The sequence below is a fragment of the Spodoptera frugiperda genome, chromosome 6, assembly GCF_023101765.2.
Source record: "Spodoptera frugiperda isolate SF20-4 chromosome 6, AGI-APGP_CSIRO_Sfru_2.0, whole genome shotgun sequence".
Lineage (NCBI taxonomy): Eukaryota > Metazoa > Arthropoda > Insecta > Lepidoptera > Noctuidae > Spodoptera > Spodoptera frugiperda.
Window position 1 is genome coordinate 8,154,870 of NC_064217.1, and position 16,580 is coordinate 8,171,449.

Genomic DNA, 16,580 nt, shown 5'->3' on the forward strand with positions numbered 1-16,580 from the left:
ATTGTCACCAACTTGTATCATAATAATTATTTTATATATTGTTTGTATTTATTTGATATACTTAGATAAAGATTTTGATTTAAAAAAAGTACTTTTAATAAAATCGACTAGTTGAGACTTATACAATAGAGAGCATTAAACAATAATTATTATATTTAAGGTTTCGCCTTTTAAACAGAATATATTTTTTGTATATTTACAATTATTTCACCTTTTTTTGAGGGGGGAAATCTTCTAATTATTTTTCCCGCCTTGGGCGAGGCGAGAAAGAGTGTCACTAGCGTCAGACTCTTGCTGACTAAAAACCACCCCTTACCTGCTCCTGTTTTTCAAGCTGTAGCCCCGGTAAAGCCGCTATACCTAGCGGCTTTACCGGGGCTACAGTCCGCAGCTCCGGGGTAGTTATTCCTACCAATAAGAAGTTTGAGAGAATAAAAATGTCACATTTATATATGATTGTTTGCTAACAGTCAAATCATCATTGCACCATTTACCTTACGTCAATTTTGTATGAACATATGTATTAATATAGGTCACTTTACACCATAATCAAGCAAATCAATTGCGTTAACTAACCAACAACACATATTAATTAATTATTGCTAATTACCGATGATTTGCGTCAGTTCATTCATGTTGCGATAGGCAATAGACAGCTTGATAGGTAGAGCACAATGTATCGCAGGTGTACCAACGTGTGTTAGAAGTATTATTTATTGCCAACCTTAACCGAAATAAATTAATATTTCTTTACACAGTTGCAAATATTGTTTATAGCACAAACATGTTTTATTTCTCCTTTCGATTTTCATTGAAGAAACTACCTAATGCTATTTCAAATTTACAAATAATGTATATGTCGGAGATAGAAGATATCTTAGTTTCGATATGTCGGTAAAAGGAGAATCTCACTTCTGATGTCAGGATATGACGTAAAATCCCAATTCCCAATCTTCTCAATCCTCGATTCCCCAAAAACCCTTATATTCCTAACCACCAAAAGGCCAGCAACGTACTTGTAACGACTCTGGTGTTTCTAGTGTCTATGGACGGCGGCGATTGCTTACCATCAGGTAATACGTTTGCTCGTTTACCGGCTTATACCATAAAAAAATACAGAAGCTCTTATTTCAGATTCCAGTCGTATAATGATTACACAGGTACCACTTACCACATACATAGTTTTCCCTGTAGAATCCCAAGCCGCCATACTGTAACTCGCTAGCGTAGACCAGCCTTTATGCTTTATTCATAGTCCTGATTCCACACAGGGGTGGCACTTGTAAAATTAACGATAGTTTTGTGTCTTGTTTTAATGGTTTGATGTTTAATTTTGTGTTATACACATTTTTTTCTGTACGTGTACCTATATGTGTGTATGTTTTTGTTAGTGTTTTTATTTAAGTATAGTTTTCTTATACGACAAAATAAAAAAAAACTTATCAGATATTTTTCATGACCTAACTAATGGACTAAATAGATTTTAAATTTTCATACTCTATTATCAACCCTCTTCAAATATATAAACACATTTTTACAGTTTTTTTTTATGCTCCAGACTTGGATCTATTACTGAAAAACATTTCTAAATTTAATTATATTTTTACGGAATCAAAATCGAGACAATTTGCTCAATTGCCTCACTTACAACGAAGCAGTCTACAAGCCTATTCCATATTAATAACTTCATTTCTAAAATTGCAGCCTGCCTTTGTGATAACTGTTCAAAGAGCATTTTCAATGGGTGTCAGCCCTAGTGCTGCACCAAAGCGGTGTCCATCAAGTGTCTGCGTTGATTGTAGAGGAAATTAATCACAACACTGAAGTAACAGGGGCATTGTGTACCTATTAATGTTTTGTTTTTATATATTTTTCTGTTGTTTGATAGTTATAGATTATGTATGGGAAAACTTTAAATTATTGTAATAGAATATGTTCTTTGCTTATGAAGTTAGGAACTCAAATTATATGTATAAGGAGCTTTAAAAGTATCTGCACTAGCTTTAATGATGAGAGTTTAAGATTACAAATAGTAAATAGAAATTATTCATTATGCGTCATTTTTTTTTTCATATAAAAGAATCAGTGTGTTATGAAAGAACTATATCTTTCACTGTATGTCGCTGTCGCCGATTACCTAGCCACGCGCCAACCATGCAATGGAAAAATTATAACTTCACACCCGTTCTTCAATGAATGTTTAGTAACTACTTAGGTGCTTACTTATACTGGTACCAAGTACAAACCTATTATAGTATACCAGGTATAAATCGAATCAGCATTTCGAAAACGACGTTCGCAAATCCGCAAATTTCTTCACACATAAGTATATGTAGATCAATCGTGTTACACCAAGCCGCCATTAATCACTAATTAATTACACAAACTACAATAAAAACGATCATAACCGCGTACAATATCAAACCGCGTACAATAACGCAAGACAAACAACATGTACGCAATTAATTATTACTTATACGAACTAATATCGTGCAACATTATCGTTAACAGAACAAATAACGAAAGTTTTCTCGATAACGATACGAAGCGCGATGGCTGAGTTAACGATAGGAGTAAGTTTCGGACAGATAATGCGGGCTGTGGACTGAATATGCTATTTTGTTGTGCCTAACTAGCTAACTATATTATGGAGAATACTTGTGAAGGTTTTACGTTATCTAACTTGTCTTATTATAACTTTCGTGAGACATACTAAATTGATAACACACTATATATAAGCCTCTAGCAAGGCTTGACACTAGTCGAGTTCCTCGTCAAACAGTTACGTGAGTAAGCCGATAATTTTTATATCAATTATCGTGAGATATAATAAATTAACACGGCGCAACCTACTGACAGCGTCTGCACACGCTACTCATGATGAAAAGAGTCCCTCTGTCACGTGAAACTACATAGTAGAGCTTTTCTTCATTAATTAACGTGAGTAAACCGTGATTTTTAGTTAATATTACTAGGTACCTAAATAAATGATACCTATTGAAGCGCTGACCAAACGTACACAACCTCTCAAGTAGTCAATGTACATTTACAATTGACATAAGTTTATATGCAAAATATACAATTGATATTCACATTAAACACCATGGGGAGAAACATGTGAACCACGATATTTGACGATTAGCCCTCAATACTTTTCTAACCGTCGTCAAAACTTTGAATAATGATTCCATCGAAGACACATAATATATAAAGCTTCACAGCTAGAAGTGAGCTATAAATACTTATAGGTACAAAAGGTACGTATGTGTATAAGAATAGAACCTAGGTCTCGTTGTTGTTAATTCTGATTATAAAACAGATAACAATGATTTACATAACCGGTACATATGCATCACATTCTTTGCCCTTTACTGGTTAAGGTGGTCCGGACATGGTTAACATTTTAATGTGTACTGGCGCCTAGTGTCAAAGGAATAACTATTAGATGTTTAATTAGTAATTACATATGAATATATTGTTGTTCTTGGCGCTAATGTATAGTTTGTGTGGAAACTGTTTTGGATTAAGTGTTGGCTATGTGATTGTAATTACCTAGTTGTGATATAATATCTGTTTGTTTCCAAAATAAAATAAAATATGTTACGTACCTATACTTGTGTTTTTTATTCAGGATTATTTATACAATTTATTTAAGAGTTATGTGTGAAACAATTTTTTCATTGAGGCTTGAAAAGTTGCATTAGTCATTCAACAATCTTCAAATCCCTAAACACCAAAAGGCCGGAAACGCACTTGTTACGCCTCTGGTGTTTCGGGTGTCCATGGGCGGTACCGCATGATTACCATCAGGTGATCTGTTAGCTCGTTTACCGAAGAACCACTTAAAAAAATCTTCTTAGATAAAACATTTTTAAAATTAACAAAGCTGTCCTGTCCTGAACCTCATGTCTTTGCATCACGTAAAAAGTAAATGAAAGTATAATTACATATTAACTAATCTGAGCACCACTTTGGAGTAACAAAAGACTCTTTATATTATTATTATGATACTACCAATGGACTCCATTCTACTTACTATACATAATTATTTACCTACTATAATGATAGGTATTGATGTAGGCGATGGGCGCAGGATTATACACAAGCATAGTCAAAATATACCATGTACATTATTATAATCTGCTAAGGCGTCAATCACCCGTGGCTCTCTCCATTGTGTGTTACAGTGAACATACCATTGTTATTACATTCTACTCAAAATATAATATACTGATAGCATTAATTATACTATTACTAGAACTAACAATAGAATTAGTCACGCTTGTAGTGTTTTGGTCTGGAACATATTTCCTCGTGTCAACTAGGGCTGTGTTATTTGGGATTAGGTGCAACATCACATCATCTGGGAATAGTCCCCTTTAAAAAAAAGTTTTTGCGAACGAAACGACACCGCGTTCAGCACTTTGATTGGTTGGTTCATTAGAGCCGGCCAATGATAGCGCTGAACGCGGTAAAAACAAACTCATACTAAGCCATTAGTTTGTGACAGTCCACTATGGAACTGTGGGTCTTCTTTAAATAGGAGGTATTAATCTTCGGTTTTTAAATATTTTCTTTCATAAAGAGTTTAATGGCTTTTCAGCAAATTGTTCAGTTTTACGACTTCTTTTAGCCTTCTGGTTTATTAGGTATCCTTGTTGTAGACAGTACAGTACACGATAATTAATACGCTTAGCTACATTTTACGCATGAACGATAAGCTTTAGAGGTTCTATTTACCTATGTTATGTACGTAAAACTGTACATAATATACTACGTAGGATTATCTAATATTAGGCTCATGTATGACGATGATTATTTAAATAAGTTAATCATATTATTATGTTGTTAGTGTTTATTGTGTAGGTACCATCTATTTAGTGATTACTATATTTATTTGTTAGTTTCAAGGGATCCTTTATGAATTCTTAAAAAATTTCATTGACCAAAAAAGTAGTTAAAATAACTACTAGGTATACTAAGACCCTCCTCTTCTCAATTTTCATCAGGTAATAAAAAAATGTGATGTCCTGTTATTTATGTTAAATCTAAAAGATTGGATTATGTGGCTTGCTTATAGCTTTAAACAGAGAGGAGTGGAAGGAGAGTAGGATGGCCTTTACCTTTGCAGGACGATCATGGCTAAAATAAAAAAAAATCTAATCTAGCCACGAGCCAAAATCTTATATACTTCTGTTTACGCATAGCCATGATTAGTAATACTTATCTAACTTCTAGTAGGACATCTGCTCAACCAAATTTGTTTTAGGAAATACTATATTTCTTATAACAAGGCTGGTTCATACATATTTAGTAGCAACGTGGGCGTTTGTTTATATTCATTACTCATCGTTATAGTATTCCAAATAATTTGTTTTTAACACTATTCGGCCTGTCTTGCTTGGCAAGTTGTCGTTTATGTGAATATTTAATGCTTTAGTAGCATGTTTAAGTGTGAATATGGATACAACCACACACAGACTCACACAAAAAAGTAGATATAGTGTCCTCTAGATTCCTAAATGAAATGCTTTTATTGCGCAGTCAACTTCGCCACATCCAGCGCATCATACACATGTGTTATTCCTGATTATTGAACTCTTATCTTATAGCTTAAAATCCGGAGCTGCAGACTACCTAGCGGGTTTACCAGGTCTCCGGCTCGAAAAGCTGGAGTAGGAACGGGGTGGTTTTTAGTCAGTAAGAGTCTGACACTCCCTCTCGCCTCTAAAACTAATCGAACACCCCCTTCTAATCAGTTTTTTACACGATTAAGCGATCATCGAGAGACACTTTTGTTTTCAATATACAATATAAATCTTCCAATCTTCGGATGACCGTGAAAATGGGTGATGATTATTTATAACACAAGTGTTATTACAATACAAATACCACCCACATTTGAATATTACTGGAGTTATAAATATTATCTCACGGTGCCCTTAAAAGTACATAGCAGAGGTAAAGTTGAATCATGACGTTCTGAAGGCCACTACGATTTTTATAAGTGGATGATGTTTACAGATATCTATAACGATGATACTAGAAACCTCTTTTGTATTCAGTGCTGATGAATAGTATCTCTTTTAAACACGGTTTTATTTTAATGTTCTACAAATAAGAATACATAGATAATATTATTTATAATGAGCATTAAACCTAAATCCTTTGAGCTAGAATAATCCTTAACACAGAATACACACAGAATACCTAATAATGATGTAATACATTAACGTGACAACCAAAAATAGGACTGAACTAGGAAATAATAACATATTGACACTGATTGAATTTCTGCAATGGTAGAGTAATTAAGATGGTAACGGTAGGTGTGTATTTCAAATCGATTACTCTGCTATCGTATATGAGAATAACTTTTAGTAGGCGTGGTACATTACGTCATCACTATAGGTAAATAGTCCAACACACACAAGTACGTACAAGTCGTGCATCCGTGAACTGTCACTCGGATGACCTCCAATGAGTCACTCTCACTCATCCTTGAGATACCTCTGCGGTCAATTTCTCAACGTGTAAGCTAATGAAATAACTATCTGATGTGTAGTTAATTATAACATACAAGTAAATATCACGCTTGGCTTGTTAATCTTTGAGACTAACTCCATAATGACTATTGCATTTTCAAACTATTCTGATCAGTTAATTGGATTTTACGGATTTATAAAATCTTTATATTATTATTGCTTATGTATTGAATTTATTTTAATTAAAAAAATAGTTGTACCATTATTTAAGTGTGGGAGAGCCATGCTTCGGCACGAAGGTTGTGTGAGTAAGGTTACCGGAGGCCCAATTACCCCCCATCTCAATTTTTTCTATCCCTGATTCCTCAACAACCCTTAAATTCCTAACCCCCAAAAGGCAGGCAACGCACTTGTAGTAGGTACTCTGGTATTTCGGGTGTCCTTGGGCGGCGGTGATTGCTTACCATCAAGTGATCCGTCTCCTCGTTTGGCCGGTTTATACCATAAAAAAACCATGCAAAAGAAAAGTAAAACTGCATACATAAAAAGAAACGAGAAATATCTAGAACTAATTTCATAGAGACGAAAATGATAAAGGACCAGCTATTTCTAAAGCATTTACTATCTTTTCATTTTACCCTGTCTGTCTTATTGTTGTCTTGAAGATACAAACTACTGAATCTAATTTTCCCCGCGATGTTTTGATAAGTTCCCTACCTTTGTGACTTTGAAGGACTAATTTACCTGTTTCATCAGATTGCGGAAGGCTTTATCTTATTCCTGTCTTTTGTTCCAAGTTTTCAAGCTCGGTGATTTCTTATCTTGAAGATTCATTTGCAATGTCTCTCTAATTTTTGCAGACAATAAATTGCATTTTATTTTTATCTTCACTTATTGTTGTGTGTTGATACTTTATATTCATGGGCAAATGATTAGACGGATCACTTGTTAGTCTTGTTAGCGATCAGTACTGCTTAAGGGTACTAAGAGTTCCCAAAGCCGCCATTATCAAGCCTCAAGCTCAGCAATCGCAGTTACTGTCAGGATAGTATTATCTACTATGAATAGTGTTATATACTGACAAACATATACCTCCAATTGTATCTGAAAGTGTGTGAGTGAGAATGTATATGCATTTCATCAGTAATGCTGATTTATAATCCCATTTTTATGTCGATTAGATCCACATCTATGTCATGTATGTTTATACTGATGCTGCCTATTGACATTCATATAAAAAAGATGTTATCGGACGTTCGTTTTGTATGAATTATTTGCCAGTTGTATAAATATTATTTTGTAGTAAATGAGGCTGTGTCATTGAACTTTTTGTGTGGAATTGAGGTTTGTAGATTCATTTGTGTTTATTATTATAATTATTCACCTACATTATGGTTTGCATAAAACTCTAAATTGCAATTGTAATATTTTATCCAGATGAAATGGTCGACAAAAAAAGTTATGTGAACTAAAAACTGATAGGGATCTTTGTAAGTCGTCTGATTCTAGATATAGCCATACATAAGATGGTTTTAACTAAAAAAGAGTCCAATCTCTTATTACTCTGTATCCTAAATATCATACTGCAATCAGTTTCTGATTTCCTATCTCAGGTTTACTTAATTCTATTGATCCTTGACCTCATCAAATTCCATATTCCTAAAGGTACAAGACCGTTTCAGCATTCGACGCCCCTTTAAAATCGTTTCAGCCCATCTCAGTCAATTACGTCGCTCTAACAATTTCACGGCTCCTTCGATGCTAAATTAATTAAGAACGGTGTTGAATTGGCGAGTCTACAAGATCGTAACTTGGAACTTGGAAGTCTTTGAAAACTTCGTGGTGCGAAACTTTTTATGAAATATTGCAAACCAGTGCCAATACTTTTATAACTGTGTACCTATTATTCGAATCTCATATTGAAGAAATAAAAATTAAATCGACGGTTAAGAGGCTAATTGATATAAGAAACATTTGATGGAGAAAAATCGGTGATTCCGAATATGTATACTATAAATGATTATAAAAAAAAAATTGTTAAATTTTGGTTGCGAATACTTCTATTCAATATGCAGAAGCAACTAACATCGTCTAAAGCAACACAAATATCGACATAAAGAATATAAAATCTACAAGTTCCTTTGAGCTGGCCCACGTTGAAGATGAAATTATTTAATAATTCTTATAAATGAGCACCTTAAGGGGTTGGTTTGTAATTAATTATACACGAGATCCAAGCATTTCTACCGTTTAATGCACCAATATGTATTCATAGCTCAGCTTCATTAGCCAGTACGTCTCTGAGGTACGGTTTCAACGTACAACTGATATAAATTTTATAAAACTGCTGTCCAGAGATATGGACGAAACAAATTGTTTTGCCTTTTAATTTTTCCCTCTATTTACGTTACACGTTTTAAAAGAAAAAGTAAACCTAGTTTTTGAACAGCTAATTTTGTAAACTGTAAAAGGCAATTCACATTCAGAAGTTACGTCAGCTTAAGTCAATGAGAAGTTCTAGAAATTGCCAATACTTTGGAGTTATATGGACAAACCATTTGGCTTCATTCCACAAGCGTAACATAAAATATCCTTTCGAAACTAAAAACTTAGTTAAACCGCTTTATTTGACACCATAACAGCAAATATCATCACAAGCCAAGTTAAATGTAATACCCAGATTTGGTATAGAAATAAACATTGTGTATGGCTGTAAATAAATTTTACTTTCATATGGACGTTAGCGAACCATTCTATGTAATGACCAACTCGTTTCAACTGACCTTTTTTGCTATACGACTCACGATTACGTCCCATAAAAGGCTATGTCCAGATAACTTTATTCCACATAATGCGTCCCCATCCCTTTGAAAAGGAAAGTTGTATAACATTTTTTGAGATCGCTTCCCTTTAAGGCTCACCCAGTACTTTTTATTGCAGAAATGGATGCGAATAGGAATGTTCGTGGAGAATATCAAAGGGTTCGCCGACTTTGTGGTAGCATATTTTTTATTTAAAAGCCGGGAGACGCTGCGATAAATTGTTTAGATGTCTACTGTTTAATAGAATGAAATATGTTTATACCAATGAATGGGTATTAACTTTGTAAAAGGAACAATTTATTGATTGGAAGAAAGAAAAGAACGGTAGCTAAGTAGTTGTTTTGGTTAGAGGCCAAGCACCTTTCTTGTGGTATTCCAAGTGATTAACGGGCGTCGCCTCGGTGACCGAAGCCCAATAAAAACACGTCCGAAATTGCATCCCGCATGTAGAGTTCCAAGTTCAAATTAAACCCGTCGGCTAGCCGGTAGTCCTGCAGGGCGCGCGCGCTCGCCGCTCCTCGTAGCAGGCAGTGCGCCGGCGCCGATGTTTCTGATCGGACGATTGGATAGCGACGCAGACGCGTGCGCACTGCGAAAATACCGCAAATATATTTACCGTCGTGATTGTGAAAAGTGTACAGACATCTCTTTGTACGAGTGCCGTTTTAATCGATTTAAGAATTCGAGTGATTTAAACTTTGTGTGTGTTTTGTGTCAACTCCACAATTTTCGTGATTGTGTGCTGTTTCTGTGACTAGTTTAGAACTCAATTGCTTTATGTGTCTAGGTATACAGTCGCTATCTTGCTTAATTAAAGTTCATCGACCTTTTGAAAACAAGTAACAACTGTGCCACCATCATATTTCGTCAGACCAACTGTTTCAGTGTTACCGTCATAGGTACATTACTTGAATCACTTAAACATGGCTACAACAGAGCTATGTTGTCAAATTGAATGACCTAATCGACACCTACTGACTGATTATTATTAACACAAATCTTAATCACTCGTTTGGGAGGTATAAATTTGTCAGAGAATTATTGCCTCCTACTATTGAAGTGTTGGTATAAGAGCCGCAGATTTCTACTTACAACCATATCTCTGAGAATTACGAGATGCAACGGACGTATGTTTCCAGGAAGTCATTACCTTGATGTGACAATAACTTCATTTCATTAGAGAGCTCTTGTGCTTGTTGGAACTGACCCTCATAATAAACTATTAATGTTTCTTTATTGCCTGTCCCAGTTCTCCCTTCGACTTTTATATTTGTCTGATATGAAATATGGCCGCTAGCTGCTAGTTTGTAGTCGTTGCGTTGTTCTAGGTAATGTTATTGTTTAGACTCGCCGGCTTACAGGGAACTGATTACAGTCACTGCCGTCAGCATTTGAATCATATGATATCGGCCTTTGCAGTTGCTTAATACCTATGATACATTAATGATAACACGTGTATTAGATCATGGAAGAGTCAATACAATACATTTACAAAATTCGTATAATATTATTGGTATCATGCACTTTTTGATAATGGCTTTGCTTAAGCGACTATTGGAATAAATACCATCGTCAATTTCCTTGTAAACTAGACCTTCATTTTCCAATTAAAGTTTGCTATAAATTCTGCTATCAATGAAGTTAATTTACTATTTAAACTGATTGTTACAAGGATTTACACAATTGGATTCCGATCCCATATTATGTCGGCTAAATGTGACGCAATTATAAACTTTGAAACGTCTTCTAGATAATCCTTATTTTTTTTAAACTGCCTTTCATTGTTATTGGTATAACTATGAAACCATTATGATGATTACATCATAATGGTTTCATAGTATGTTTTTGCAGATTATATTGTGTTATAACTATCACTCTGCAATTATTTATGGCTGTAAAATTTTATAGTACTACAGTTTTTGCAATGTACAGAACAATAGCACGTTTATGAGCATGTCTTTCTTTCTCGTCTTTTTTCGATTCGATAGAAAAACTGACTTCTTTAACATCATCATAAAGTTGAAATTAATTTACCAGAGGTCAAAATTATGAATGTTTAGTAGTAGTTAGCTGAGCTCAAATACAAAATTACACCGCTTAGTTTAGTCATAACAGGCTTCACCAATTTGTCAACGGATCACGGATATTCGTACAATCTTCGAAGCGTTTCCGCACTCCAAAATAGAATGCAAGTGCAGAATTCCTGTGAGTCTGCGTACATGAATGTCAGTATCAAATGCGACACTCGACAATTACGAAGTTATTGCTATCCAGTTGCTGTGGCCATATATGGTCTAGTCGGCATCAAGTAGTACCCTCGAACTTGAGGCCTACTCATACGCACTCCAATTACGGTCCGACAATTCGATAGTTAAGGAATTCAGACAGTTCAATGGAATCTGCTGGCGTCAAGTGTATCTCATTTTGTGTGTGGGCGGTGAAATATGGGAAGCGGTGATTTCATTAAAAGCGAATGTATCATTATTCAAACATCACTTACTTTAGGTTTAAAAATGAAAATATTGTATACTCAAATATATCAAAGTAAAGTATAGTATACATTGATTACTTAACCTACATATTGGATAGGATGCTTTTTTTGTTTTAGATTACCTAGTGTTTATTGATGAATGTCTATATTTCCTTTACGAACAATACCTAACCTATTTTCTATAATGAAAACAACTAAGATCAAACTTTATCTATTACTTAATCTATAAATAAACTTTATCTACATTTAGCCCTTAATTGACCTTTATACGTCTACCAAACGTCCTTATACGTTTAAGAACAAAACATCAACAGAAAAGGTCCGAAGAGATAACAGTTCGGATAACTGATAAGTTTCTTTACACGCCATATTATAACCAGGCAGACCATTGCAATTATCTTTGGCAGATCTTATAGATAAGATGGGGCCCACAACGAACCATGGTACTAACGCACCATGAAAGATATTTATGACAGTCATTACCTATGTGAAATGCAGTTTCTAAGATAGAAGTTAGACGTAAATTTAATTAACCGTATCGTAGAGGTCATAGTCAAGTTGTTGATGATAATGTACTTAAGTAATGTTATCGTTGTTTTTATTATGATCGTTTAGCTTGTTGATATCGTTGGTGCAAAGTTTAGGGAGAATTGCGAATGGGAAGATAGTTGGGTGATATTATGATAGGATGCTGATGATCTTTCTGTTTCCTTATGGGAATTTGAACATTGTGAGCTTAACGTATGATCTTAATTCGATTGATTTATTTACATATGATGCTGAGAATTTTAATTTGACCTGATTTTTCAATTCGTATTCTGGACCGACTGTTGCATTTCTACTTTCTAATCAAGGTTTTTTCTGAGATCATCAATGTATAAACAGATAAATACCAATTTCTCACGACTGAAGAACAAGTAAACCACCCAAATTGCAGTGCAATAAATCGTAACTCAACAAGCAAACCGTCTGTACAATCTAAATTATACTTCTACCAACAATCTCTGTTCCAATCAACTGAACAAATGTTTTGTATAAACACATTCGTTGATAACTAATCCTTGATCCAAATACGTTCTAACATATAGTAAACATTATTCCTATATTGCTAAACATGTGATGGAACGTTTATTTGTGGAGTTTGAAATACTGGTTCAACGACACAAGCCATTTTGTTTTGTGTAATTGCCGCATCCCTTTATACAATTGTCGGCAGTCTTAGTACTGTCGTGTTGGTCTTGTCTTGCGTTTACGTTGCATCCTGGAAACTTAGTAATTGTTATTAGGTGTTATTTATACTGCGTTGTGGTTTGTATTTGTTGGGTGGTTGGATAATTGCTTGTGTATTAAATGTTAAAATAATTATTAATATGATAACAGTGACCTTTAGTAGGTACAACTGGAACTTGCAATGAGTTGAAGGATCTACATTTATTTTAATGATACTTAATTTGCATACAAAAACAAACAGTGTAGTAGATTATATAAAATTATTCCTTTTTAAAAGCAATCTAACCCATACAGCGTAGCATAGTTAACTACTCAGCCGCTGGATTAACCTTACCTTATTTCCTTATTAATTGTCAGCTTATTATGTCAAAGATTTGTTACGCCATTCAATTTGAGCTTACCACTTTCTTGGACATTCTGAACGAAATTGTTCAGAAGACAAAGAAATTAAAAAAACAGTCTATTGGAGTTTTTCTTCTTGTTGCCGCGTTCTTATCAAAAATAAGTATGGAAAGAGAATAAGGCTTTTTATACTCATTGTTGATATAGACAACTTACACACGAAAGGCTATGAATATTCATAACATTTTTATGGTTTCCTCATTTGCCCAATTATCAGTCGCCGTTGAGTACTTATTTCAATGCATATTTATGCAAAATGGACTCGTTTAATTTTACCGATATTGATCTTATGTAGGCTTGAGTAAACAATTTAGGTAGGCCCTTATCGAGTAGAAGATTTATAAATAAGAATTAAATTTTCGTAGCAGACAATTTTATTATCTCGTCCATACAATTTATTTTGCAGAAGAATATTAAGTCGAAATCGACAGTATCTCATGACTTTGTTTACGTGTCTGACTGTACTAGAATTATATTTGCCACTATTCGTCGAGTAGTCCATCAAAAATTATACACTAAGCTAATAAACACAAGTAATAATGCAATTACTTTAATACTCCCGGCAATTCCAGCTTATGACGGAGATATAAACTGAAGTAATAACCTACTGCAGGTAGTCTGTAGAGGATGATGACTAACGCCGGTGAGCATTCAAGTTCCTTACATAATGTCCATGGAATCTTTACGAGCTTTAGCTATATTTAAAAATGTATAGCATCATTAAGAAGATATTATATGATTCCTATCTAGATGCTATTTTGTTGAATTATTTAGGTATAAATTTATAAGTAATTGCTAATGTTAGTTCTGTTAGTCCTTCGCAATTCAACGGCTTAATTTCAATATTTATTCAGTTTCCTTTGAAACTCGTTCTTATTACTGACTTTTACGCGTGGGTGTCACGCATAATTCACAATATCCCGTTGTTTGGTCGGAGGGATAATAACGTGTGATGGTTGGTGGTCAGTACACCGTGACGGTGCGGATGTCGGCGCAGTCAGTTCACTTGTTGCTTTCCGATGTTACACAAATTATAGAGAAATTACTTTGAAATTGCGGAATTTCAAAGCACGTTTCTATTAAGGAACATAGCGAGATGTAGGTAACCTGAGAACGTGAAGTTAATTGGCAAATGAAATTTCTAGCACGCTGGAATGAAGTCTGTTTAATGTGTCGAAACGAATAAGCACAGTGTCTCAGTGATAAGTGAATATAAAAGGAAAGTGACACGCGATGTTAATTACGAAGTACACGGCGATCCTGCTGGAGAGCGCGAGGAGCACGGAGGCGAGGAACATGGCGGTGTCCCGGTCAGACGCCTGGTCTTCGTCACTCGACAGCTCGACCGGTGGACGCCGACCTGTGAGGCGACGGCATTTTGTATACAGGTTCGTAATACACTGCTATTCAGACGATGAGAGAATAAAACAGTTTTATCGTCTAAAGTGTTAAATTTTACGCACAGTACTAAACGAAACTGGTTTTAAATGGTGACAAAAACCTAAATGCAGTCTGCAGACGCTTTTGATCTAAATATTTTTACACACAGTATACACTGCACTTTGTTGAAGCTTTTGATCTCATTATGCAAAACTGCTAACGCAAAACAAACTGTACGGAACTCATAAAAACAAATGACAAAGTTCAAGGTCATACAACAATAACACCTTTGTTTTAGACATCGACGTGTGGTACACGTCATGTATTTTTATTGTAGCCAGCACAAGCCAGACAAAATCAAGTTTGCACAAAACGACAACCAATCACAAAGGGCATTAGGTATTCATCGTATGCATCAGTGCAGCGGCATTAAAGGTAGTAAATAGAGACAGGACACATTACGAGAATTGAATTTTTATTAGGCTCAATTGCACTCTCTGTTGTTGCCAGCGAGACGATGCGACGCTTACGATAAACTATTTAACGCTACCACAGAGGCATAACGATATGCAGTCGGCGGGGTTTTGCATTACAGAAGCTGTGTTTTTTGGGATTTCATGAAATATTTAAAGAATTTTCGCTGTTTTCGGCGATTTTGTGTAAATTCGTTTATATTGTGTTGCATTTTTCAACCATCGAATAGCGAGGGAATTTGCAATAGTATTCTATTTTCACTCATCCCTTACGTAATAAGATTTGTTTGTCGGGATTAGAAAACCTACTTTCATATTCAGAAGTGTCCCGATCTCCAAAACATTTATTCGACTACTGCAAAAATAACCATTCAATTTTGTGGAATAGCTTCTTGTACTCTTTCAGATTATTTATTTTTGCGACGATTTTCACAATTTCTTTAGAGATACATGTTAGATGTATATGGTCACTTTTTTCTAGCTAATAAATTCAATGATAAAGAATTACGAACAAACAATTCTTAAAGTGTATTGAAAGTAAAGAAAAGAATAAAGGGCTGACCATGTTCTACAAATGATAAATTGGTAACATCCGCGATCGTTCACTATGACCCATTAGTTTAAATTTACTTGGACATCATTGACAGCTTGGGTTATTGGCAATTATGTCTTCGGTACGAGAGCCTATCGGCCGTCTTCTTATTGGTAACTATATGACAGGGACTTATTTGTTTCTAGTGAGTTTATTGAATTGTATATTTTTTCATTGTGGTGTTTTTTTTTATAATTGTATGGTCTTTTTCACCATTTTGTAAACCTAAAGGCTCTGAGACAACATTTTCACTTTAAAATTATTGATATTTCTTGTGCTTAGAGCTAGCAGTATTATTCTCCATGATAAATAAATCGATTCTGGTGTTATGTGATTGATTTACAGAACTATGAACATGACTGACAAACACATTACACTAACTTTTTAGAGCTCTTATAATAAGTAGTTCTACTAGCCCCTTCGGCGAAATAGCAATTATGTTGAGTCCGTAGCAATTTCTAAATCTGCAAGAGCGCATGTTCATGTAGCTTCACAACAAGATTGACCTTAATAAGACTATTGACAAAATGTTTGAAGCGGCGCGGCGCTTTATTGGGCAAGCCCTCGTAAAATAAGACTTGTATAACCTCAACGTTTATGCGTTTTGATTGATTGATGCCTACATACGTACCTATTTTGAATATTGAGAGATTTTGAATTTTCATTTTAAATTGGGAGAGGAATGACAATACATAAATCTTTTAG

At 34.7% G+C, this 16,580-nt stretch overlaps 1 protein-coding gene across 3 annotated transcripts in view; it reads left to right on the forward strand.

Moving 5' to 3' along the window:
- LOC118267831 (protein sprint) overlaps positions 1–16,580 on the forward strand; it is a 215,199-nt gene that overhangs the window by 55,577 nt on the left and 143,042 nt on the right. The window contains exons 1-2 of one of the 3 annotated variants that reach the window (XM_035582065.2): positions 9,837–10,094; positions 14,576–14,818. The exons of 1 other annotated variant lie outside the window; for it this stretch is intronic. In XM_035582065.2, the coding sequence (XP_035437958.2) occupies positions 14,664–14,818 (155 nt within the window). In that variant the 5' untranslated portion in view covers positions 9,837–10,094; positions 14,576–14,663. Of the gene's footprint in view, positions 1–9,836; positions 10,095–14,386; positions 14,819–16,580 lie in introns of those variants that run through there. One more of the 3 variants, XM_050694387.1, reaches the window with a different exon arrangement.